At 47.4% G+C, this 24,489-nt stretch overlaps 2 protein-coding genes across 2 annotated transcripts; both read left to right on the forward strand.

Moving 5' to 3' along the window:
• Positions 1-1,794: 1,794 nt before the first annotated feature.
• On the forward strand, positions 1,795-20,852 carry RXYLT1 (ribitol xylosyltransferase 1). The gene is made up of 6 exons (XM_066591555.1): positions 1,795-2,009; positions 4,373-4,543; positions 4,896-4,998; positions 6,638-6,952; positions 17,842-18,012; positions 19,995-20,852. Exons 1-6 carry the CDS (start codon positions 1,856-1,858, stop codon positions 20,407-20,409), a joined length of 1,329 nt encoding a protein of 442 aa, XP_066447652.1. The 5' UTR covers positions 1,795-1,855; the 3' UTR covers positions 20,410-20,852.
• Positions 10,389-11,639, forward strand: LOC136613153 (uncharacterized). The gene is made up of 2 exons (XM_066594007.1): positions 10,389-10,570; positions 10,662-11,639. Exons 1-2 carry the CDS (start codon positions 10,529-10,531, stop codon positions 11,637-11,639), a joined length of 1,020 nt encoding a protein of 339 aa, XP_066450104.1. The 5' UTR covers positions 10,389-10,528.
• Positions 20,853-24,489: the final 3,637 nt, after the last annotated feature.

Here is a 24,489-nt window from a genome sequence, read left to right on the forward strand (position 1 = left end):
GAAATAGACTGATATGCACGCACAAAAGCATAATTCGTTCCGCAAAAACATAACACTGAGGCATGTGCAAATGCGAGTACTATCATGTGAAGGAGCTCTAAGGCTCTATTCAGATCTGTGTCGTAAGCTCCGTTCAGAGCCTTCGGAACAGATTTGGCATGAAATACCGGATGAAAAAGTTGTGCATGCAGAACTTTTTTGTCCGGTGAAAATGCCAGACGTGCAGGAACTGAACGGACCCCTTTATAGTCAATGGGGTCTGCATGACACAGATTGGTTCGGTTAGGAGATAGATCTGTTTATACAGGGGATTCTAGTTCCTGCTTCCATAATGAAATAAGGCAGGGGGGGTTGTCACATAAACAGATTTTAATTGCGGAATCTGTGATCACTGTGGGCGGACATTCCCCGGCAAAACACAGGCATTGAAAGGCATGTCGTTTCGATTTTTCCTTTACAAATTGTGTATTCCATAAGTGAATTGCAACATTTCGTATGGGCTGTGGGTACCTGTGTCATCCCTAAGCGATGACACAGCAAACAAACATAAAAAAACCTATACTGCGCATGAATGCCCGCAAGCCTCCGCGGTCATACGCAATACAGGTTAGTAACGTACGCAGGGTCACCTGTCAGGCTCACAGCTGGTATCCGCTGCAGGCCTCCTGCATGCGGAATCCCACCTGGTCAGTAAAGGCATTCCAAAGTTATTACCGATTAGCGACATGTCATATTTGGAAAATGGGGCCTTGGCAGGAAGACCAAAACTGTTGGCAGGTCGGAAGGGGTTAAAAAACTACTGAAAGTTCGTGTTTTCTCTCTGAAGCGCCTCATGTTCTTCGGTACTTGGGGGTTATCTGTCAGAACTCGTTTTTAAAATTAATTTCACAAATGTTTAACCCATACATATGCGTAAAAAAAAAACTTTATTTCTTAAATGGTTTTTATTTCTTCAGAACATAAATATTTATAATATTAATCAGGTGGTATAAACTTGGCAGGATAGCGTTGAATGGGTCGACTCCAAAAAGCGGTGACAGATTACCACAAGTATCCGTTTTCCTCACGGGAATTGCAACACTAAAAACGTCCAAGCTCAAAGCTGCTTATACGTTAAGTATCTGTGGCACTATGCCGAGTCTATAAAACGCCATTAAGGCCGCCTGCAGACGAGCGGAAATCCCGCCGCGGGATTTCCCGCGGGATTTCCGCCGCTGAAAGTCTGCATAGGAGTGCATTACAATACGCACTCCTATGCAGACGGCCGCGGTTTGGCCGCGCGAAATCTCGCGCGGCAAACAAACCGCGGCATGTTCTAATTTTGTGCGGAGCACGCACTCACCTGGCCGCCGGCTCCGGTCTGCGCATGCGCCGGCTGCGCGGCAGCCGGCACATCAAAGAGCCGGGGCCGCCAGGCGCGGGTGAGTACGCGCTCGCCCCTGCAGGCTCTGGGGTCGGATCGCGCGGCGAGATTTCTCGCTGCCGGATCCGACCCGCTCGTCTGCAGGCGGCCTTATACGTTCTGGTTAATACACAAGACGTTCTCTCCAAAGTACAACTGGGAGAAAGGCGCGGCATTCCCGCCAGAATAGAAAAGGCTGGAGGCATAGAACGTGCTGCGTGTTCTTTAGTCACGTGGGGTTCTATCGTTCCCGCGCTGCCGCCAGCATCACACAAATCCCCTAACAGCTGCGGTCACGTGACACCACACACAGGCACGTGCTGCCTCTGGCCGGAAGTGCGGCCACTTTATACTCGCCCGCCCCGACCAATCAGGGCTCGTGTGACAAGAGCTGGGAGGAGGCGGAGTGAGCGCGCGCACACAGGAGCAGGATATGGCTGCGGAGGGAGAAGCATGAGATTCTCCAGAAAGAAGTTCTGCTGCTACGTGCTAGTGCTCGTGTACTGCGCCTTCTCCTTCTATGCCGCCTATAACGTCTTCTTCCGGCCCCCGCAGGTGTCCCGGGTGCACAGGGTAGTGAGCAAAAAGGAAGGAGGCGGTGGCAGAGGTAATAATGGGCGTGCAGCATTGGAGGAGGAGACGACTAAATCGGCCCGCAAAGGGTTAACAGAGCAGAATGAAACAAGCGATTTAAGAGGCAGCCAAGTGCATGGAAGTAAAAGGCTGCTTGTCTAGCAGGACACGTGCTGCTTCCTGCAGTACCTCCCTATAGGAATCCTCTACAGCTGCAGACATATAGAGGGGGTTACTCTAACCCCTCCCTGCAGGCACTGACACATGAGGATGCTGCCAGGTCACATACTTCTGTAGATGAGAGGACTACTCATGGACAACTGGGAGTTCTGCATGTCGCTGCAACATGGCCCACAAAGTACTTTTTCCTACAATAGAAAACAAATCACGCCCTAGAACTGCATGAGCAATAATGCTATATCTGCCTGCTATGTGATTTGAATCCTCCATTTATTCCCCATTTCCCCCTCCAGTCTGTATCTGTAATCTGTCAGGTCTCTATAAGCTGGTGGAGCAGTCTAGCTGTTGTGATGTGCTCTGTGCACAGAGAAAACCGCTGATCCTGCTTTCCTAGGTTGCTTTCACACAGACGAGTGCAATATCAGGTGATGTCCCCTGATATCCTGCCCCCATATCGCACTTGGCACCATGTGAAAGCCCCATGGATACAAGGGCTTGCATCCCTACGGGGTTGAAGGTAGTCCCTGTCGCAGCCGCGACAGAGGGTTGTAGAGTTCTCCCATTGCTTTCAATCGGGCTGGCACTGTGCTGCCAACAACCCCATTGAAAACAATGGGGCTGCAATGTGAGATCCCACAGCTAAAAAGGACATGCTGCGATTTGTTTCCTGCATTGCGGTGCCATGCAGGAAAACATTGCTAATGTGTATGACCCCCTTCAAAAGAATTGGGGTTCATATTTGTGCGTCTTGTAAAGGCAGCCTATGGCTACATTCACACAGGTGAAAAACTCGGCCCAATTTCACACTTGTCAACATGCGATTTACGCGTGGATGGGAGGTGTTTTCATGCAAAAAACGCCTTGCATCACTTCTGTGAAATTGTAATGCTCAGGCGCGTTTTTCACGTGCCTTAGAGGATCGCAAGTGATTCTCATTGTTTTCAAGGTTCCATTGAAAACTATGGGCAAGGTGTTACAAAGGGACCGTCAGAAAGTAGAACATGCAGCGATTCTTTTTTTTTTCTAAATTTTTTTTCTTTCTCTCTCCCTCTGTCCCCTTACAACCTTGCAGCATCGCTGCAAGGGTAAACAAATTGCTTATGTGAGTAGCTCCATTTAAAGGAATGGAGTCTTGCAACACACAAAATTCTCGCTCGTGTGCATGTAACCTAACTCTTAGGGTATATGCAAATTGGCGAGTTAACGCATATAAATGTAGAAGCGATTTGCATGTTGGTGCAATGCGATGTTTACCATTTTAACTATTGGAAGCACCTGCAAATTTAAGAAAAAATTTTTTTATTTCATGCCTGTGGAAAAACATGCATGAAACTTCGAAGTGCATAGATGCAATGCTTTTTTTGAAAAAAATGCTAAAACGCATCACAATCACTGAGAAATCGGAGTTTGCTAAATTGCGATGTTGGTCCAAACTTCTCGGACCTTCATCGTACTCACCAATATAAATGCACCTTTACAGAGAGTTAAAGGGGTTGTCTCGCGGCAGCAAGTGGGGTCATACACTTCTGTATGGCCATATTAATGCACTTTGTAATATATATCGTGCATTAAATATGAGCCATACAGAAGTTATTCACTTACCTGCTCCGTTGCTAGCGTCCCCGTCGCCATGGATCCGTCTAAGTTCGCTGTCTTCTGGCGTTTTTAGACGCGCTTGCGCAGTCCGGTCTTCTGCCTGGTGAATGGGGCCGCTCGTGCCGGAGAGCTGGTCCTGCATCGTCATCGTAGCTCCGCCCCGTCACGTGTGCCGATTCCAGCCAATCAGGAGGCTGGAATCGGCAATGGACCGCACAGAGCCCACGGTGCACCATGTGAGAAGACCCGCGGTGCATCGTGGGTGAAGATCCCGGCAGCCATCTTGGAGAAGGAAGAAAGAAGTCGTCGCAGATCGGGGATTCGGGTAAGTAATATATATATATTTTTTTTAACCCATCCCTTGGGTTTGTCTCGCGCCGAACGGGGGGCCTATTGAAAAAAAAAACAAAAAACGTTTCGGCGCGAGACAACCCCTTTAACATCAGCATGGAGGACACCATACAGCAGTACTGAGCAGTGTAGCTGTGATTTCAGAAGCTGTATATCATTTACTAATAGCAGCAGGCACATCTGTGTATCTGAGAGCAGCCAGCTGTTCCAGCATTTAAATCTTAACAATAACTTGTTTTCTGTGCATTGTCATCTTTACTTGCTTGACAGGGTCTCTCTATTTTGGCAATGAACAATGGAATCCTTGGGAAGAAGAGGAAAAGGGTCATAAGGGTTCTCATCTACAAAGAGCGAAAAGCAACTGGAAAGACCGATTAAACCAGAACTCCTATCAAGAACAAGCACAGCTCCGGGTGCAAATATGGGGCAAGGCTGCTATTGGTAAGTGATAGCTAGGCATAACAGAAAAGAGACTTGGTATACGGTCATTTTTCATGCTACAGATAGTCCCCTACTTGCGAACGTTCAAGTTATGAACTGCACTACATAAGAACATCCGGACAGGCATTCTATCAAGCCGTGCCATAGGCGGTCTCCCTCCATATATACCCCGACTGTGCAGGGTGTAGCTGTCCTGCAGCGTTAAGGGGTTAAAACCATTTTGCAGCAGCAGATCTGCCGCAAAATAATGTGGAATTACTGATGCAGAAAATGCAGGCACATTCCCTAACAGGATGCTGACTGCCAATGAAAACTCATCTACAGTTCTTTATTATTTTGCTGTTCTCTTCAGGGCATTACTTATGGCAGCATATATTGGAAGGACCACTTGAACCTGTTGATGATACTGCTCATTGGAGAGAAGGCAAGCTCAAAACTGGAAGAACCTCCATCAGGTACAATAATACTTGGATACTTCTCAGGAGCACAGAACGCTTTGTTCTATGAATCATAGATACAGTCATTTACTGGTTCTCTCATAAGATTACACTTTAATAGGTGCAATGCGAACCAAGTAGTGAAGTCCCTTCAGGCCGGACTCACACGAGCGCATTTGTATTACAGAATCCGTGATCGCCTTCCGCAGTAAAACACGGGCATTGAAAAGCATGCATTTTCGATTTTTCGTTCGAACTTGCAGATACAAAATGCGTATTCTGCGAGTGAAGGAAAAATGGCAGCATGCTCTGTTTTGTCGTGGAATATGCACAATCTGCCTCCATTGATGTCATTGGAGGCTATCTGACCCGTAGCCCATACGCAATGTCACTACTGGCTGCGGGTACCTGCATCAATGTTAAGCAAAGGCGTGGGAAATACAAATTTAAAAAAACCCTATAGTGCGCATGATTGCCTGCGAGCCTCAGATAAACTACTCAATATTAATTACCTGAATCTGCAGTTTTCAGAAATATCCCATATGTGGCCCTAGTGTGCATCTTGACTCAAACACAGGCCTTAGTAAAAAAAAAAAAAAAAAAAAAAAGCGCCTTCATGGATTTTGGGGCCTCCCTTTTATTGAGAATTTTTCCTTGCACCATTTTAGGTTTGCAGAGGCAAACAGAGGTGACAAGAGCCAAAAATTCCCTTTCTCAAAACAATTCTCAAAAGACAAGAATATGATATGCAGCGACATATATATATATATATATATATATTTATTTATTTATTTTTTTTTACTACAGACCATTGGTTGTTTGAAAAATCCCTATTGGGCCGTATGTTGTCCATGGAATGCATCGAGAGCAAACAGCCCGAAATCACAGCTGTGTTTAAGTCGTCATATCCACTGGGACAGATCCGTAGCGGGTCACCCGCACGCGTGATTCACGCCCCATAGGGATGCATTTTCCCTTGAGGCGCGGATTGCACGTGCGGGAAAACACCCGCAACATGCTTCATTTTAGTGGGGGTCTCCCGCGGGGACGGCTCCCGCTGGCTTCCATCGAAGCCGTCCGGATCTGCAGCACACCCGCAGCTGAATTCCTGCTCTCCGGCGCGGGAGAGCAGGAGTCAAAAAAAAAAATAATGGAGTGCACGGCGCATGCGCGTTGCACGTTGCCGGCATGCCGAGCACATCCGCCGGGCCGAAGAAAGAAGATCCGCAGCGTCCGGACAGGTAAGTAACGCTTACTTTTTAGCCTCATGTCCGCGGGAAAGGAGGGACCCGCTGCGAGATTCTGCATGAAGAATCTGCGGCGGGCCTGATTTTCCCCGTGGACATGAGGCCTAAGCCCTTAATGTTGCTAAGAAATGCATGGTTGCTGCTGTGTGGACATTCACTGTTACATGGCACCATTTAGATGAAAGACACTATGTAATAACATGATCATGTTTAGTCTACCGGGGAATATGAACAGGGATTGCGCTGCTGGGACAGCAACTTTCTAATATTTATTACATAAGTTTGGTAAACCCTTTTACTGTCTGTTAATTTCAGTACAAGTATTCTTTTTATTATGATGCTTTTAAATTGTAATATAAGAACTCCTTATTCTGCTTTTATAATTGTTTTAACATTTCCTTTTTCTCTAGCTTCATCACCGGACCCGCCGTTGTTCCAGGTTACTTCTCCGTGGAAGCTGAGAATGTAGTTCTTGTTCTTAATGGCAGAGAAGAAGCAAAGATTTCTTTTGCCACTCAGTGGCTTCAGTACACTCAGACTCTGATTGAAAACCATAAACTCCAACATGTTGCTGTAGTGCTGCTAGGAAGTGAGCAGTGCAATAATAACTGGATCCTTCCCTATCTGAAGAAGAATGGTGGATTTGTGGACGTTCTCTACCTTGTCTATGACAGTACTTGGATTAATGAGGAAGATGTTTATCAGTGGCCCCTAGGAGTGGCCACGTAAGTATTTGTTTTGTTATTCTTTAACTGATGAGGACATCTCAATAGAAAATTTGACTGGATAGTTATCTTTCAAGGGGTTGTCATGAATAGCTAAGCGCTGGCTGTAATTGGCTGAGCGCTCAGCCAATCAACACAGCCCTTTCAGGAGGCGGGGATTTTTAAACAGCAGTGCAGGGGAGCCAGCCGGAGGACGTGTCTGAGAGGTGAGTACATTTTTTGTTTGTTTGTTTTTTTTTATCCAGCTAATGATGATTTTCAGGGAAGGGCTTATATTTCAAGCCATTCCCCGAAAATCATACTGCGGGGGTTGCCATAAACCACTGCTTATAATGGGGCCGGCAGCAGCGACGACCCCATTGAAAGCAATGGGATAGCATGCTGCACTTCTGTCACAGCTGTGGCAGAAGTCCACGGTATTCTCCCTATGTTTTCAATGGGGCTAGCACTTCTGCTGCTGTCCCCGCTGAAAACACTAGCAATATTCTAGCGTTTTTCTTGCGCTTCAAGGCGAGTGTTTTCACTTGCTCTCGCAGCACAAAGGAGAATAAAACGCCAGTGGGTGTCCACCCTTTATATATAAATCCTCCGTGGACAGTACCTAAAACCCTTTTTGAGTTAGAGCAGAGAAGTCTCCCTATATCGAGCAACTCCTGTTCTGGTGGACTTAAGGTCTTCCAACAACTTTAAAAGTGCTTAAATTATTGGCCACAGCACTGACCCTCTATAGCAAATGATTGGTTGCAGCAGTCACATGTCCTGGTCAGCAACAACCAGGAAGTACAGAGTAGCTGTGAAGCAATTTTAAGTAGTGGGAAAATCCCTTGTATTATATGAAGGGCCACCATGAAATACGTTTCCCATTCATCAGCTGCTGGATATGCCGGGCTAGCTGCTGCTTTTTTCTGCAAAGTGAGCTGTTTGCTTGGAGGAACAGGGATGGGGCTATCGACTGAGCACCAGCATTTTGAACAGAGACAAACAAGAAGGAGAAAAGCAGCACTCCAGGGAATTATCTCAAAGAGTTGTCTTTATTGTGCCCACAACGTTTCAACCCTAGTTACACGGGTCTTTGTCAAGTCCTAATGAACATACACAGACTCCCAACATTTAAAGCAAACATAGCCCCCCACCTTCACCAATCACAAAGAATATGTCATTAAACAGTTAAAAATAGATCAGCAACCATTGGGTGGACTAGCGTGGAAGCACCTGTTAGATATATATATACATGATTAAGTAAATGCAGCAGTGTCAAACCATGTGTTGCAATCCCAGGGAAATAGCTCACCCCATGTAAGATCCATACCCGAAGCACCGCACACTGCTGACATCACCAACGTCATCAAATAGCCAAATGTCAAGGATCTCATATTGATAGAGTACTTTCTCTTCTAAATTGCGCTAAGTCCCGATGTTCAGCATCTGCGCATGTGCAGGAATTCAATGTTCTCGCGGAAACTCCCGTATCCCTCCACCGCAATTAGCGTAAATCTACGCCAGCAGCGTAAAGGATAACTAGCTTTCTATATGGAGTATAATCCTCCTCTAGCGTTATGCTATACTAAAAAACCGGCTTCAAGCCGCTGCACAATATCCGCGACTGCGCGGTGAGCGTATATATCTATGTGGCTGATTATCTACCATATCGGATGTATTATTGCGCCAACAGCACGAGTATATCACTCAAATGTATTAAACAAGTGCAACTCAACCTTCTCTGACGCAATCAATACGCTACAGTGTTCATTCATATGGGGATAAAGATAACATTCTTTTGATAAATGGCCCAATTTCCTTGTTTAGTATAGTATTGATGCCATTCCCTCATCCTAATCTATACCCATAGTAATAGAGTATTTCCTGCAGCAGAAACATGTACCAACAGTAGCGCTGCAGAAAATACAAAAATGTATGGATACTGCTGTATATTGCGTGATCCTTTATCCACGACCCTCGCAAACCAAATGCATTACATCATGGTCATATGACAGAAAATTTTTTAAAGTGCTTATAAATTTATTCAAATCAATTGTACATCAAAGATAGAATCTCATAAGTATATGGTGCGTCCACTTTCACTATTCCACCCAAGGAGATCTAAAAAAAACAAGGAATTAAAATCAATGATCATGTAGCAACATATGAATCTAAAGATTATGCAAAAATCCGGAATATGGATACCCAAGAATAGCACATATTCATATTACATAGGAGAGCGGATTGTAATCGAGATTGAGGCCATTTGGGGCCAGTGCATCAAGCGTGAAAATCCACTTTGCTTCGAGCAATTTTAATCTCCGCTCCCTATCACCACCCCTTATATCTTTATCAATCGAATCAATAACTCTGAAGCGCATTTGGCTAACAGAGTGATTGAAATCCTCAAAATGTTTCGGAATAGGTAACTCGCGTTTTTTTGTTCTGATGTTACTTTTATGGTTAGCTATCCGTTTGCGAACCTCCGTAGTGGTTTCTGCAACATATAGGAGGCCGCACGGACAGCTAATCAGGTATATAAGAAAAGAGGACCAGCAGCTATACCAACCTCTGATGGCAAATTGTTTACCAGATCTGGGATGTGTAAAGCTATCGCCTTTAAGCATGTTATGGCAGGCCACACAGCCCAGACATGGAAAATTGCAGTTTTTAACAGGGGCTAGGGTTCTCTGTGTAGAGCCCATTGATGAAGAGCTAAAAGTACGGACTACACGATCCTTCAAATTACGTGCGCGTCTGTACGCCATTATGGGTGGAGCAGCGAATTCTGCAATCTCAGGTTGACAATTGGCCAGAACATGCCAGTGTTTTTTTTAAATATACTGAATCTCCTTGCTGCAAGGTCCATATGTAGACACAAACAGTATGCGATTTGTAGTCAAAGGTGTTTTTTTCCCGGCGTCATCCTGACGGCAGACATGGAGGTTGCACCTTGACCTTGTAGGGACAGGAAGCAAGAGACTTCAAACGGCTCCTCCTGCCTCCCATTCACCAGTGCTTCCTGTCCCTACAGGGACATGCAAGAGGTGCTCCCTCCAGGGAGCTACAGGATAACACTGGGATTGACAGTCCACAGGGCCGCTTCCCCTCACCTTTCCAACGGAATCTGGCTGACAAGCGGGGCTGACGGTCCACAGGGCTGCTTCCCCGTTTACCTCCCCTCCGGAGGGTCAGCGCGGTCCGGGAGCACGGCGGGCCACAGGTCTGACCGCCCGGGGATCACCACCGCAATGGTCGGAGCGGCGGACCACAGGTCCCTGAGTCCTCTCCTTCCTCCTTTCGGCTCCGTGCAGCGTTTTCTCGGCAGGGGAGAGCGGCGGGCCACAGGCTCAGATGCCTCTCTCCCCCAGGCATGCCGGCGCGTCCCCGCGCGGCGGCAGGGGGCGGAGCCAATGACGCACCGTCGGGGGGCGGAGCCAAATGATGCAGCGTGACGCGGTGACGTCAGACGCCGTCGGAGAACCCGGAAATGGCGGGAGATTTAAAAATGGAAACCCCCCCGGCAAGCTTCCACTGACAGCACACCTTCAGGGAAGGATTTATCTGTCTGGCTGGTCCTGTCTATCGCTACCTAGCATGATGACTACTAAGGAACCAGAGATGGAAGCCCTGCAAACCGTAAGTGTGACAAATTGCAGGGGTGATATGCTGGGGATTTAGCATTGGATGGCGGTTTATTTCCCTTATGTGCATGCATGTATTTTTGCAGGACAGGGAATCTACCCGGTCTAAACAAGACCTTAAAAAAAGATGCAGGAAATGCGCCCTGTGTCTCAAAAAACTTGACGAGACATATAAAAAGCCGCTATGTCCCGATTGTACCGCAAAAATCCTGACGGATGAACAGGCCGCCTTCAGGGAGGATATTAGATCCCTGGTCCGTGAAGAGGTCCGGGCATCAATCTCTAGTCTCCCCCCAGCACAGCGGGAAAAAAGAGCCACTAAGAGGGCGAGCCACATGCCGCTGACGAGCTCAGAGTCTGAGCAATCCCTGGGCGACCTGTCAGACGGCGAACTCTTTGACCGTCCCCCGGACTCCAGAGATGAGAATAGAAAATACTATTTCTCATCAGCAGAGCTGGACGACCTGATCAAAGCGGTCAGGGACACTATGAAGCTGGAGGATGTGATTGAGCCTAGGTCCGTACAGGACGACATGTTCGGTGGGCTCAGACCGAGAAACCGCATCATGTTTCCCGTAAACGATACCTTAAAAAAAGTGATCACGGATGAATGGGCCTCAGCAGATAGACACCTCTATCTATCCCGTGAGTACAAAGAAAGACTCCGGTTTGCGGAAGAGGATGTGAACATCTACGAGGATGTCCCCAAGGTGGATGCGCAAGTGGCCAGAATGGCTAAAAAGACAGCCCTACCGTTTGAGGACTCCTCCCACCTTAAAGATCCAATGGACAACAGGGTAGATGCCCTGATGAAACGGGCCTGGCAAACCACGGCCTATACGCTGGAGTCCAACATTGCAGCAACGTCCGTGGCCAGGTCAATGTTCCTCTGGTTAGGGGAACTCGATGACCAGATAAAACAGAAGGCCCCTAGAGACGCATTACTGGAATGCATGCCTCTATTGAAATCGGCGACGGGCTTCCTGGCAGACGCATCTGCCGAATCCATGAGACTGGCGGCTAGGAGTGCCGCATTATCTAATATGGCCAGGCGGGCAGTCTGACTGAAGACGTGGAAGGCAGACACGGCATCTAAAGGGAGGCTATGTAATATTCCCTTCCATGGCCGGTACATCTTTGGCGCAGACCTAGAGGAGATCCTTAAAAGAGCTACGGATAAAACCCACAGCTTTCCGGACCAAGCGAGGACTGGGTTCTCTCACAAGCGCCAGCCATCCTTCAGGCCATATCGGGGCAAAGGGAAGACGGGACGCTGGTCCTACCCCAAAGGCGGCAGGGGTAAGACTAAAACAACCCCTACCCCCATAGAAGAGTGCCAGGTGGGGGGTAGACTACTGAAATTTTCCCGAGAATGGCAGGGGGTTACAGACAACCCGTGGGTCTTGCAACTCATAGCTCAGGGGTACAGAATAGAGTTCTTCACCCGACCCCCCCAATGTCTTCAGAATCACCCCCACACAATCCCCAACCCTGCAGGATATCTTTAAAGACGAAATCTCAAAGCTGCTGCAAATGGGGGCGATAGTCCGGGTCCCCACAGTAGAGCAGCGCCAGGGATTCTACTCGCCTCTCTTCCTGATCAGAAAGCCAAATGGTAATTTCAGGATGATTCTTAACCTGAAGGGCCTGAATAAATTTATTGCCTACAAAAGATTTAAAATGGAGACCGTCAGGTCAGCGGTAACGCTGATCAAAAGGGGGGACTTCATGAGTACCGTCGACCTAAAGGACGCGTACTATCACGTCCCAGTCCTGCCGGAGCATCACCAATATTTAAGGTTCGCCATCAAGATAGGGAACAGGGTGCGGCACTTTCAGTTCCGGTGCCTACCCTTTGGCATTTCCACGGCTCCCAGAATATTTTCTAAAATAGTGGCAGAGATGGTGGCTCATCTCCATCTGGCGGGTATAAATATCATCCCGTACCTGGACGACTTCCTAGTGGTTGCTTCCTCACCCAGGGTCCTCAGGGACGATACTAGCAGAGTCATCTCCCTTTTCCAGAGTTTGGGGTGGATAGTCAACTTCCCCAAATCTAGCCTTCTCCCCGAGACGCGGAAGACCTTCCTGGGGGTACAGATAGACTCAGTGTCACAGACTTTGTCTTTACCCCCACCCAGACAGGAGAGTCTTAGACTGGCAGCGCAGGAGGGCGGCCAGAGAAGGCAAATCGTAATTAGGGATGCAATGAGGCTCCTGGGCCTCATGACCTCCTGTATCGGCATTATCCCTTGGGCCCAGGCGCACTCTAGGACACTACAGAGATCCATCCTGGGTAACTGGGATGGGGCATCCACCTCTCTGGACAGGAGAATGCCCATGTCTCCAGCTGTCTTAAGGTCCCTCCGCTGGTGGCGGTCATCTGACATCCTTGAAGCAGAGTCCCCATGGGTGGCAGAACCCTTCATCCCCGTAGTAACAGATGCAAGCCAGTCTGGCTGGGGAGCGCAAGTAGGGCAGTGCCTACTCCAGGGCGAATGGGGGCCGACGTTGCGTGCCCAGTCATCGAACTTCAGAGAACTTAGGGCCATCTGGGAAGCACTTCACAGAACCCAAGACATCTTAAAGAAGAAACATGTAAAAATCTTCTGTGATAATATGACTGCAGTTTCACTTATTCGCCACCAGGGAGGCACCAGAAACCTTCACCTGCTGAGACTAACAGCGCGGATCTTCCGATGGGCCGAGACCACAGTACAATCCCTAACAGCGGTCCATCTCAAAGGGTCCCAGAACCAGACAGCCGACTTCCTAAGTCGAAAACGCCTGGACCCCGGGGAATGGTCCCTGAACCAGGAGGAGTTTCATCATATTACGGAAACCTGGGGCAGTCCACAGGTGGACTTGTTCGCGACCAGCAAGAACTCAAAATGCCCAGCCTACTTTTCCCTAGATCCAAGGGACAGGGCCGAGGGGTTAGACGCCTTCTCCCAGAGGTGGGACTTCAGTCTGGCTTATGCCTTCCCACCCATACCCCTGATCCCGAGAGTTCTTCGGAAGGTTCAGCAGAGCAACATTACGCTGATCCTGATCGCCCCACACTGGGAAAAAAGGGCATGGTTTCCGGTACTTCTAAAGCTCGCCATCACGGAGCCAATCCGCCTGCCATCCAGGAAGGACCTTCTAGTGCAGGGCCCAGTTTCGTGCCCCAACTCAGAAAGGCTGAACCTAGCGGTCTGGATATTGAGGAACAGACGCTAATAAGGCAAGGTTTATCCTGCAGAGTCATCGCGACATTACGCCAGTCCCGAAAGCCCGTGACTTCAGCGATCTATAATAAGATCTGGAAAAGATTCTCCTCCTGGAGAGGGCTGGAAGTCTCCAATCTCGATACTTCGGTGGCGGAGATTTTGGATTTCCTCCAGGATGGTCTAGACAGAAACCTGAGACCGGGAACCCTGAGGGTACAGGTATCAGCGTTCTCGGCCATTCTAGATGAACCCCTGGCGGAACATAGATTGATCCGAAGGTTTTTAAAAGCGGCGGAAAGAATTAGACCAATTAGCCGTAGTACGGTCCCCCCATGGGACCTAAACTTAGTCCTCCAAAGTCTGTGCAAAAGCCCCTTTGAGCCTATTGATCAGGTACCAATTAGGTTCCTCACATTTAAAACGGTATTTCTGGTAGCTATTACTACAGCGAGACGCGTAAGTGAACTCCAGGCCCTATCCTGCAAAACACCCTACCTACTAGTCCAGGATGATAGGGTCATATTAAAAACAGACCCCTTCTTTCTCCCCAAGGTAGCCTCAAAATTCCATAGGCAGCAAGAAATTATTCTTCCCTCCTTCTGCCAAAATCCCCAGAATGATAGGGAAAGAGACTACCATAGCCTGGATGTAAGGAGGGCCATTTTATGCTACCTAGAGCAGACCTCATCTTTCAGGAAGGCTGATTGTCTTTTTGTCCAATTCCAGGGGCCGGGCAGAGGAAGAGCGGCTTCTAGAAGATCCATTAGCCGCTGGATAAAATCCACCATCCAGCAGGCCTACTCTTCCGGCAACTGTGCTATTCCTGAAGGACTCAAGGCCCATTCAACCAGGGCAGTATCCTGCTCCTGGGCAGAGAGGGCCATGGCGACGCCGGATCAAATTTGTAAGGCAGCCACATGGTCCAACCTGCATACCTTCACAAAACACTACAGGCTGAATACGGACCTCTCCTCCGATCTCTCTTTCGGGAGAAAGGTCCTGCAAGCAGTGGTCCCTCCCTAAGAGTTAATTTGGTATACTCCATGTCTGCCGTCAGGATGACGCCGGGAAAGGGGAGTAATTTCTTACCGAAAATTCCTTTTTCCCGAGTCATCCTGACGGCACGTATTTCCCTCCCTAAAAATTCACACGGTGGTACCTACGTCTGTGTGGGCGCGAGCCAGTAGCCCAGGGGCTCCTATATTGGACATTTTTCTTTGTTTATGCGGAAAATTCGTGCATATTTTCTTTGTTTAATCCGGGTAAGCTACCCTCTGATTGTTTATGTTCAAAATAGAACTAACCATGTTAATTTTGTTTCGGAGCAATAAAAATCTTCCTTGGTTAACCACGACATGTCCATGTAAGTAATTTAGAAGACACTGGTGAATGGGAGGCAGGAGGAGCCTTTTGAAGTCTCTTGCTTCCTGTCCCTACAAGGTCAAGGTGCAACCTCCATGTCTGCCGTCAGGATGACTCGGGAAAAAGGAATTTTCGGTAAGAAATTACTCCCCTTTTAGACGAATCTAGAATGGAGACATGATCTATTTGTTTGACCCTATCCATGTGTCCCACCAACAAATCATGCGGATAGCCCCTAGAGGAAAATTTTTTGTACATCAACTCAAGACGTGCATCCACAAACTCATCTGTTACCACCCGCCGGAACCTGAGCATCTGGCTCCAAGGTAGTGACTTGATCATGGTCGGCGGGTGGCAACTGGAGTAATGCAATAAATTGTTTCGGTCTGTGGGCTTTGTGTATAAATCCGTTTTCAAACAATTACCTTGTTTAATGACTAGAACATCTAAAAATTGAATAGAAGTCTCAGACGCTGAGAGTGTGAACTTCAATTCCGGTAGGAAATTATTCAATTCACCATGGAAGACTTCCAGCTGTTCAAATGACCCATTCCATATGACGAAGACGTCGTCAATGTACCTCCACCATACCTGGGCAAGGGCCCAGGATGGGGAGGTACAGAGATGTGTCTCCTCCATATGGCGCATAAAGATATTAGCGTAAGAAGGGGCCATATTAGACCCCATCTCGGTTCCTTGTACTTGTCAGTAAATTCTGAACAGAGTTATCTCTGATTAAGGGCTCCTTCCCACGGACGGATTTCCGCCGCGTAATTCGCGGCGGAAATCCGCTGCGTTGCCTGCAGCTATTAGGTTCTATTGAACCTAATTGCTCAGTGCTCACGGTGCGGAATTCCGCACCATGAAATCTCCCGTCCTCACTTGCGGCATGCTCTATTTGCCGCGGGTGTACGCGCGGACGGCTTACATTGCAGTCAATGGAAGCCGTCCGTCACGCTATCTTCCGCTGTAGCACAACGGAAGATGGCGTTAAACCGCCTACCGCCGCGTCATATGACGCGGTGGGCGTGTCATGTGACATGGCCGGCGTGTCACATGACGCTGCGACGCGTCACAGCGAAGCGTCATGCGGGAGCGAGGACGCTGTATCCGCAGGTAAGTTTGGGGGGCGCTGTGACGGGCTCCGCCGGGGAATTCCGCGGCAGAGCCCGTCACGGCCGTGTGCAGCCGGCTTTATGTAAGGCTTTCCAAATCACAAAAAATATTTGCTTTTATATTGTTCTAGGCTCATATGTTTAGGGTTTGTAAATCGAAACCTTTCTTATTCACTTGATGAAAAATATTGGGCATATAAATAAGATGAGAGTAAAATGCATCTTAGGACCATTTGGGAAAATCAATGAGAGGTTGTTGCACTCAGGAGTGATGTGGTATTACTCACCTTCTCATTGCCTGTACGTCAAGCAATTGCTTACTGTTTCTTATACCTGGTAGCATTTCAATGGCACATGGTGGTAGTTGCTACACCTTTAAAATAACATGGAAGGACTTAAAGGGCTTCGCTATGGTTGCATATTTAGAGGTTGATTAATACATGCTCTGATTTTATTAAGAGTTACAATGCAGTCCTCAAGTAAGCAGGAATATTTGAGAACCTCTAGTATGTCAGTGAGGAGTATGAATAGCAAAATATACCTATATACATGTGATGTACGAACAATTTCCCCCCCCCTCCTTTTTTTTTACCCCATAAAGGAGGTTGTCCAGGACTTTACATTTGATAGGATAGGTCATCAGTAAATGATCGTCGAGGGTCTGCCTATCATGACCCATGCAAATTAGCAGATTGAAGTAACAGCTTCTTACATTATATAGCAGCTGTGGCTGGTATTGCTGCTCAGTCCCATTTACTTAAATAGGACTGAGCTGCTCTCATGCCCTGTGATTGATGAATGTGACATCATATGCCTGAGAATAGGTTGCGGCACTGGCATAACTATAGGGGATGCGGTTGCACCCAGGCCCTGGAGCCCTAGGGAGCCCATAAGGCCTCTCTTCTCCATATAGGGAACCCAGTACTATGAATAAAGCATTATAATTGGGGGCCTTGTTACAGGTTTTGCATTGGGGCTCAGGAGCTTCAAGTTATGCCTCTGTTGCGGCACACACCCGAGTGCCGTAACCTCTTCAGTCAGCTGATTGATTGGCTGGGATCCCAGTCGTAGTGGACCCCACTGATCAACTGTGGATGGCCAATCCTGAGCATAGATCATCAGTATTGTAGTCCCAGAAAACGCATCCTGACATCCGTAACCCTTTTAACTGCTCCCTGGTGTTTAGATGCCAGTCAAAACTACCCCTTTCACATTGCTGGGAAAATGTCACTAGTTCTATTAGGATTTAGGTGCAAAAACTATGGCTTAATCATGACAGAATCCTCAGTGTGAACACAGCCTATTGGGGCACATCATGAGAATTTCCCATAGTGAAACGAAATCACCTATTGGTACATGAGTTGTAGGGACAGCTTGAGCACTGGATTTGAGTAATAATGTATTAGATCAGTGCCCTTATCATCCATAGGCAGTGTTTGATATTGCAGATGACAACATTTTTAATTTTGTACAACCTCTTTAAATCTCCTCAATAGGTCTTGTCTACTTTGAATTTTTTATTTTTTTTTTGCTATTCGGGTCACTTTCATATGCTTACCATCCATTTTATATTTCAGGTATAGAAACTTTCCGGTCATTGATCCAAGTTGGTCTTTGGTTCATGATTCGCGGCCATACCTGTGCAGCTTTCTAGGGACTGTGTATGGCAACTCATCTAGGGAGATTCTGATGGATGTTATAAGGAAGGAGGGTCTTGATAAGCTCTGTTGGATCTCACCCAGAAATGAGTAAGTATAGTTCAGCTTTTTAAGAGACGACCCACTTTTGACGACCTTTCTCCAGCAGTGTCTTCCCACAATGATGTGCTGATCATGGAAGGATATACTGCTGGCACCCCCACATAGCATCTGCTTACACTGATACTGTTTCTACTTTGCAGGAAAACAAAGTATTACACAGTGCCCATTGAACTCGGTGGGTGTCTCTGTAATAAGACTCGTTTGACAAATTTAAAGTGTTGCACCCATCGCAGCCAATCGTTGTCGAGATGAGAAAACCTGTCTGGATACCTCAGCCACCGATGGCCGTTGCATTCTGTTTCCACAACTCTGGTTTTCTAACAGACTCTATCTTAGTGTACATAGATTTATAATAAACGTATAACACAGCATCAGCAAGGGTTTGATCCTGTCAGACTAATGTGGTTAGTTTCTATGTGGAGATAAGTTCTAGACTGTACGAGGGTAAGGCTGTGGATGCTGTGTATCTAAATTTTTCAAAGGCGTTTGATACTGTGCTATATAAACAGGTGGTACATAAAATGAGAATACTGGGACTAGGTGGAAATATAGGTTAAAGGGCCTCTCCAGCGAAAACAAATTTCTCAATCTCTGCCCCCACCCCCTCACCTGATTGCCTGTCAAACTTTGGAGCTCTGTGGTACAAATATTGTTTTCCAGTTGGCAAAATAAGGTCTCCTCTGTGTATTCCAGTAACTATGCCGCAGTGTAGCCCTTTATCAGCCACCATCTTGATGCTGAAAGATTTTGGTTTCACTTTCACATCTATCCTATGATGCATTAGCACAGCTATACCATTTCTTCCTGCAGTGGGGACAGTGTATTAGCTCCTATAGTGTTCTAAATAAGCTGCAGACCATAGATAACAGTCAGGAGGGTGGGATGTTATCTTCTCTATCATAGCTGTGTAATAATCTTCAGTAACTGACAGCAATTACTGCCTTCCCTGCAGCTAGGTCCTGTGCAACACCATCACATAGACTGAGAAATGGGCTAGAAATCAAACACATAGCTCCAAGGAGTTATGAGCTGGTCAGAATTTAGATCACATGACCATCTGAGAAATAACTAACGAGGGTAGCACTAGCCCACTTATATATACACTGGAGGGGGCTAGCCACATCATGAATGAATGTAAAAAAAAAAAAAAAAATCACCAAAGTGATCACTTAACAAATAGCTCAGTGTTAGGAACCCCAGTGGATGGTTATTAAATTTCCAGCTCTTAAAATTGATGACCTATCCTCAGGATAGGTCATCAATAGCTGACTGGCGAAGGTCCGCTGCCTGGGACGTAGTATTACAAGGATAACTCCCATTAATGTGAATGGGAACTGTGCATGCAATACCTTACTGGGCCACTGCACCGTGTTTAGAACTATCTGCTTCCTGCCCCGTCATGGGTGACAGTTGAAGCGGTGAAAACTCACTTCAGTGGGACTCGGCATGCAATACCAGTTGCGACCACTGTGCAATGTATGGAGCTGATTTCTTCTGCAGAAAAACTGCTCCATACCCATAGTCAGCAGCCTGTGGAAACAGTTGATGGTGGGGGAGTCAGGGGCAGCAGATCCCCACCGTTCAACTGCTGATGACCCATGCTGTGGATAGGTCATCCGTTTATAAAGATTGGAAAACCCCTTTTAATTTAATTTACTTCTGTTGCATCGCAGTAATTAGTAGGCTACCATAGCAGTTACTAGAGTGTAACATTCTCTGCAATCGGCACCCAGGAAGGATAATGTCATATTACACAGGGGTTTGAGGAAGCTAGTCGTCTCAGCCCAATGTAATGAGCTCTGATCAATGCTAATTTTAGCATCTTTTACATGGGCCAAGAATCTGCTTACTGTGGCAAATGATCGCGACTACGATCATTCGTTTCCATAGGTTGGCTGCATCTCTTCCTGTTCAGAGCTATAGGTAAAAACCTGAATGAGACACTAAACGATATTTCCGTGTTCCTACAGGTGGCAACCACAAGAGACTAATCAAAGCTATAAGAGCTATCATGATGCGCTGTTACAGAGCGACCTAACGTTGAGTCCAGTGGGAGTAAACACAGAGTGTTACAGAATTTATGAGGCTTGTTCCTATGGCTCTGTTCCTGTGGTAGAAGATCTGATGACACCGGGAAATTGTGGAAACTCCTCTGTTAACAATCATGCTCCTTTGCAACTACTGAAATCTTATGGTGCTCCATTTATTTTTATCAATTCATGGAAAGAACTTCCTCTCATTATAAACCATGAAAAAAACATGAGCTTACAAGAGAAGATTCAAAGAAGAAAAAGAGTTCTGGAATGGTACAGACAATTCAAATTAAAGCTCAAACACAAGTTCATTCAAACTCTTGAAAAGACATTTCTGCTTAAGGATACATGAAACACAGGATATGCACTAGTGTCCTCCTAGCTTTATTTATGTTCGGAATTACTTGAAATATTTATTCAGTAGGTTCTGTGGTGTTGATGTTTTATTCTAGCACAAATATTACAATGCTGTACTGCAGTTTATGGGTAAGGTACGTAGACCAACTTCAGTTGTTGCAGCTTGTACCTGTACTGGAATGGAGGGGTGCATGTATCACCAGTACACATCTCTGTAAGGCCACAGTCCCCAAGATGTTGGCTGGAGGACCACACATTATAAACATTTATATATTAGCTGCATTTATATGAACAGAAAATGTTAAATGTAACAAACCCCTTTAAACTCGCCACGAATGTGTTCAATGCTATGTGCCTCAGAAAATGGTGCATGTTGTTTTTCCAGTATATCAGTGACCCTATGTACAGTATTAAAATATGCTAAACATTTGTCTTAAAGTGTATCTGCACTTTCAGTTGACTTCAGAATAAGCTGCTGCATGTATATATGAGGAAAATCCCTATTTCTGGCCATTATGTGACTCAGTTTCTTTATTTTTTCACCAGTTTTTACCCTCTGCTGACTCCATTTCTAATTTTCAGGTGTCTCTGACCTGTGTGATGAGACTCCTGCTATGTTGTTTCCATATCTGCACATGGTAAAAAGAGCAGATTTCCCTAACCTCAGCATAGAGACAACAACAGCAGTACTAAGCAGTGGAGAAGTAATTAAAGTAGCTGTAAATTACTTGTCACCTGCTGCACCATCTGTATGTTTGTCTGTCTCCCTTGTCTTCTCTTTCCATAGATTTACCTAATTTTAAAAAATACAAAGAAAAAATTACAAACTGGCAAAATAACCACAGCTCTAGAGATGAGCGAGCACCAAAATGCTCGGGTGCTCGTTACTCGGGACGAAAATTTTGCGATGCTCGAGGGTTCGTTTCGAGTAACGAACCCCATTGAAGTCAATGGGCGACCCGAGCATTTTTGTATATCGCCGATGCTCGCTAAGGTTTCCATTTGTGAAAATCTGGGCAATTCAAGAAAGTGATGGGAACGACACAGCAACGGATAGGGCAGGCGAGGGGCTACATGTTGGGCTGCATCTCAAGTTCCCAGGTCCCACTATTAAGCCCTCATTAGCAATGCATACCTTAGCTAAGCACCACACTACCTCCAACAAAGCACAATCACTGCCTGCATGACACACCGCTGCCACTTCTCCTGGGTTACATGCTGCCCAACCCCCCTCCCCCTGCACGACCCAGTGTCCACAGTGCACACCAAATTGTCCCTGCGCAGCCTTCAGCTGCCCTCATGCCACGCCACACTCATGTCTATTTATAAGTGCGTCTGCCACGAGGAGGAACCGCAGGCACACACTGCAGAGGGTTGGCACGGCTAGGCAGCGACCCTCTTTAAAAGGGGCGGGGCGATAGCCCACAATGCTGTACAAAAGCAATGAGAAATATAATCCTGTGCCACCGCCATCAGGAGCTGCACACATGGGCATAGCAATGGGGAACCTATGTGCCACACACTATTCATTCTGTCAAGGTGTCTGCATGCCCCAGTCAGACCGCGTTTTTTTATAAATAGTCACAGGCAGGTACAACTGGGAATCCCCAACTCCGCAATGGGAATTCCGTGTGCACCCACAGCATGGGTGGCTCCCTGGAACCCACCGGCTGTACATAAATGTATCCCATTGCAGTGCCCTGGACAGCAGAGTTAACTTATCAGATTAAATGCAGGTGGGCTTTGGCCCACACTGCATGCCCCAGTCAGACTGGGGTTCTTTAGAAGTGGACACATGCAGTTACAACTCCGTGTGGACCGACAGCATGGGTGGGTGCCAGGAAGCCACCGGCGGCACATAAATATATCCCATAGCATTGCCCATCACAGCTGAGGTAATGTCATGTTTAATGCAGGTGGGCTTCGGCCCACACTGCATGCCCCAGTCAGACTGGGGTTCTTTAGAAGTGGACACATGTAGTTACAACTCCGTGTGGACCGACAGCATGGGTGGCTCCCTGGAACCCACCGGCGGTACATAAATATATCCCATTGCATTGCCCATCACAGCTGAGGTAATGTCATGTTTAATGCAGGTGGGCTTCAGCCCACACTGCATGCCCCAGTCAGACTGGGGTTCTTTAGAAGTGGACACATGCAGTTACAACTTCGTGTGGACCGACAGCATGGGTGGCTCCCTGTAACCCACCGACGGTACATAAATATATCCCATTGCAGTGCCCAGCACAGCTGATGTAACGTCAGCTGTAATGCAGGTGGGCAAAAAATTAATTGGATTACACTGTAGGCGAGGGCCCCAAAAAATTGGTGTACCAACAGTACTAATGTACCTCAGAAAAATTGCCCATGCCCAACCAAGAGGGCAGGTGAAACCCATTAATCACTTTGGTTAATGTGGCTTAATTGGTAACTAGGCCTGCAGGCAGCCCAGTTAAAATAAAAGTTGGTTCAGGTGCAAGTTTCAATGCTTTAATGAGCATTGAAACGTATAAAAATTGTTTAGAAAAATTATATGACTGAGCCTTGTGGGCCTAAGAAAAATTGCCCGTTCGGCGTGATTACGTGAGGTTTCAGGAGGAGGAGGAGGAATATTATACACAGATTGATGAAGCAGAAATGTCCCCGTTTTGGATGGTGAGAGAGAACAATGCTTCCATCTGCGGGTGCAGCCTACATATTGTTTAGGTATCGCTGCTGTCCGCTGGTGAAGAAGAGAAGTCTGGGGAAATCCAGGCTTTGTTCATCTTGATGAGTGTAAGCCTGTCGGCACTGTCGGTTGACATGCGGGTACGCTTATCTGTGATGATTCCCCCAGCCGCACTAAACACCCTCTCTGACAAGACGCTAGCCGCAGGACAAGCAAGCACCTCCAGGGCATACAGCGCGAGTTCAGGCCACGTGTCCAGCTTCGACACCCAGTAGTTGTAGGGGGCAGAGGCGTCACCGAGGACGGTCGTGCGATCGGCTATGTACTCCCTCACCATCCTTTTACAGTGCTCCCGCCAACTCAGCCTTGACTGGGGAGCGGTGACACAGTCTTGCTGGGGAGCCATAAAGCTGTCAAAGGCCTTGGAGAATGTTCCCCTGCCTGCGCTGTACTTGCTGCCTGATCTCTGCGCCTCCCCTGCTACCTGGCCCCCGGAACTGCGCCTTCTGCCACTAGCGCTGTCGGATGGAAATGTTACCATCAGTTTGTCCGCCAGGGTCCTGTGGTATAGCATCACTCTCGAACCCCTTTCCTCTTCGGGTATGAGAGTGGAAAGGTTCTCCTTATACTGTGGGTCGAGCAGTGTGTACACCCAGTAATCCGTAGTGGCCAGAATGCATGTAACGCGAGGGTCACGAGAAAGGCATCCTAACATGAAGTCAGCCATGTGTGCCTGGGTACCTGTACGCAACACATGGCTGTCCTCACTAGGAAGATCACTTTCAGGATCCTCCTCCGGCCATACACGCTGAAAGGATGACAGGCAAGCAGCATGGGTACCCTCAGCAGTGGGCCAAGCTGTCTCTTCCCCCTCCTCCTCCTCCTGAACACGCTGAGATATAGACATGAGGGTGCTCTGACTATCCAGCGACATACTGTCTTCCCCCGCCTCCGTTTCCGAGTGCAAAGCATCTGCCTTTATGCTTTGCAGGAAACTTTTCAAGAGGCATAGCAGAGGAATGGTGACGCTAATGATTGCAGCATCCCCGCTCACCATCTGGGTAGACTCCTTAAAGTTTCCAAGGACCTGGCAGATGTCTGCCAACCAGGCCCACTCTTCTGTAAAGAATTGAGGAGGCTGACTCCCACTACGCCGCCCATGTTGGAGTTGGTATTCCACTATAGCTCTATGCTGCTCATAGAGTCTGGCCAACATGTGGAGCGTAGAGTTCCACCGTGTGGGCACATCGCACAGCAGTCGGTGCACTGGCAGATTAAACCGATGTTGCAGGGTCCGCAGGGTGGCAGCGTCCGTCTTGGAGTTGCGGAAATGTGCGCTGACCCGGCGCACCTTTCCGAGCAGGTATGACAAGTGTGCGTAGCTTTTCAGAAAGCGCTGAACCACCA

The sequence above is a fragment of the Eleutherodactylus coqui genome, chromosome 2 (genome assembly GCF_035609145.1).
Source record: "Eleutherodactylus coqui strain aEleCoq1 chromosome 2, aEleCoq1.hap1, whole genome shotgun sequence".
NCBI classification, from domain to species: domain Eukaryota; kingdom Metazoa; phylum Chordata; class Amphibia; order Anura; family Eleutherodactylidae; genus Eleutherodactylus; species Eleutherodactylus coqui.

Coding starts and splice junctions, on each gene's coding strand:
- RXYLT1 (XM_066591555.1), top strand. CDS start 1,856: ATGAGATTCTCCAGAAAGAAGTTCTGCTGCTACGTGCTAGTGCTCGTG. Junction 4,544..4,895: donor ATGGGGCAAGGCTGCTATTG/GTAAGTGATAGC, acceptor TGTTCTCTTCAG/GGCATTACTTATGGCAGCAT. Junction 18,013..19,994: donor TGGATCTCACCCAGAAATGA/GTAAGTATAGTT, acceptor GTGTTCCTACAG/GTGGCAACCACAAGAGACTA.
- LOC136613153 (XM_066594007.1), top strand. CDS start 10,529: ATGATGACTACTAAGGAACCAGAGATGGAAGCCCTGCAAACC. Junction 10,571..10,661: donor AGATGGAAGCCCTGCAAACC/GTAAGTGTGACA, acceptor GTATTTTTGCAG/GACAGGGAATCTACCCGGTC.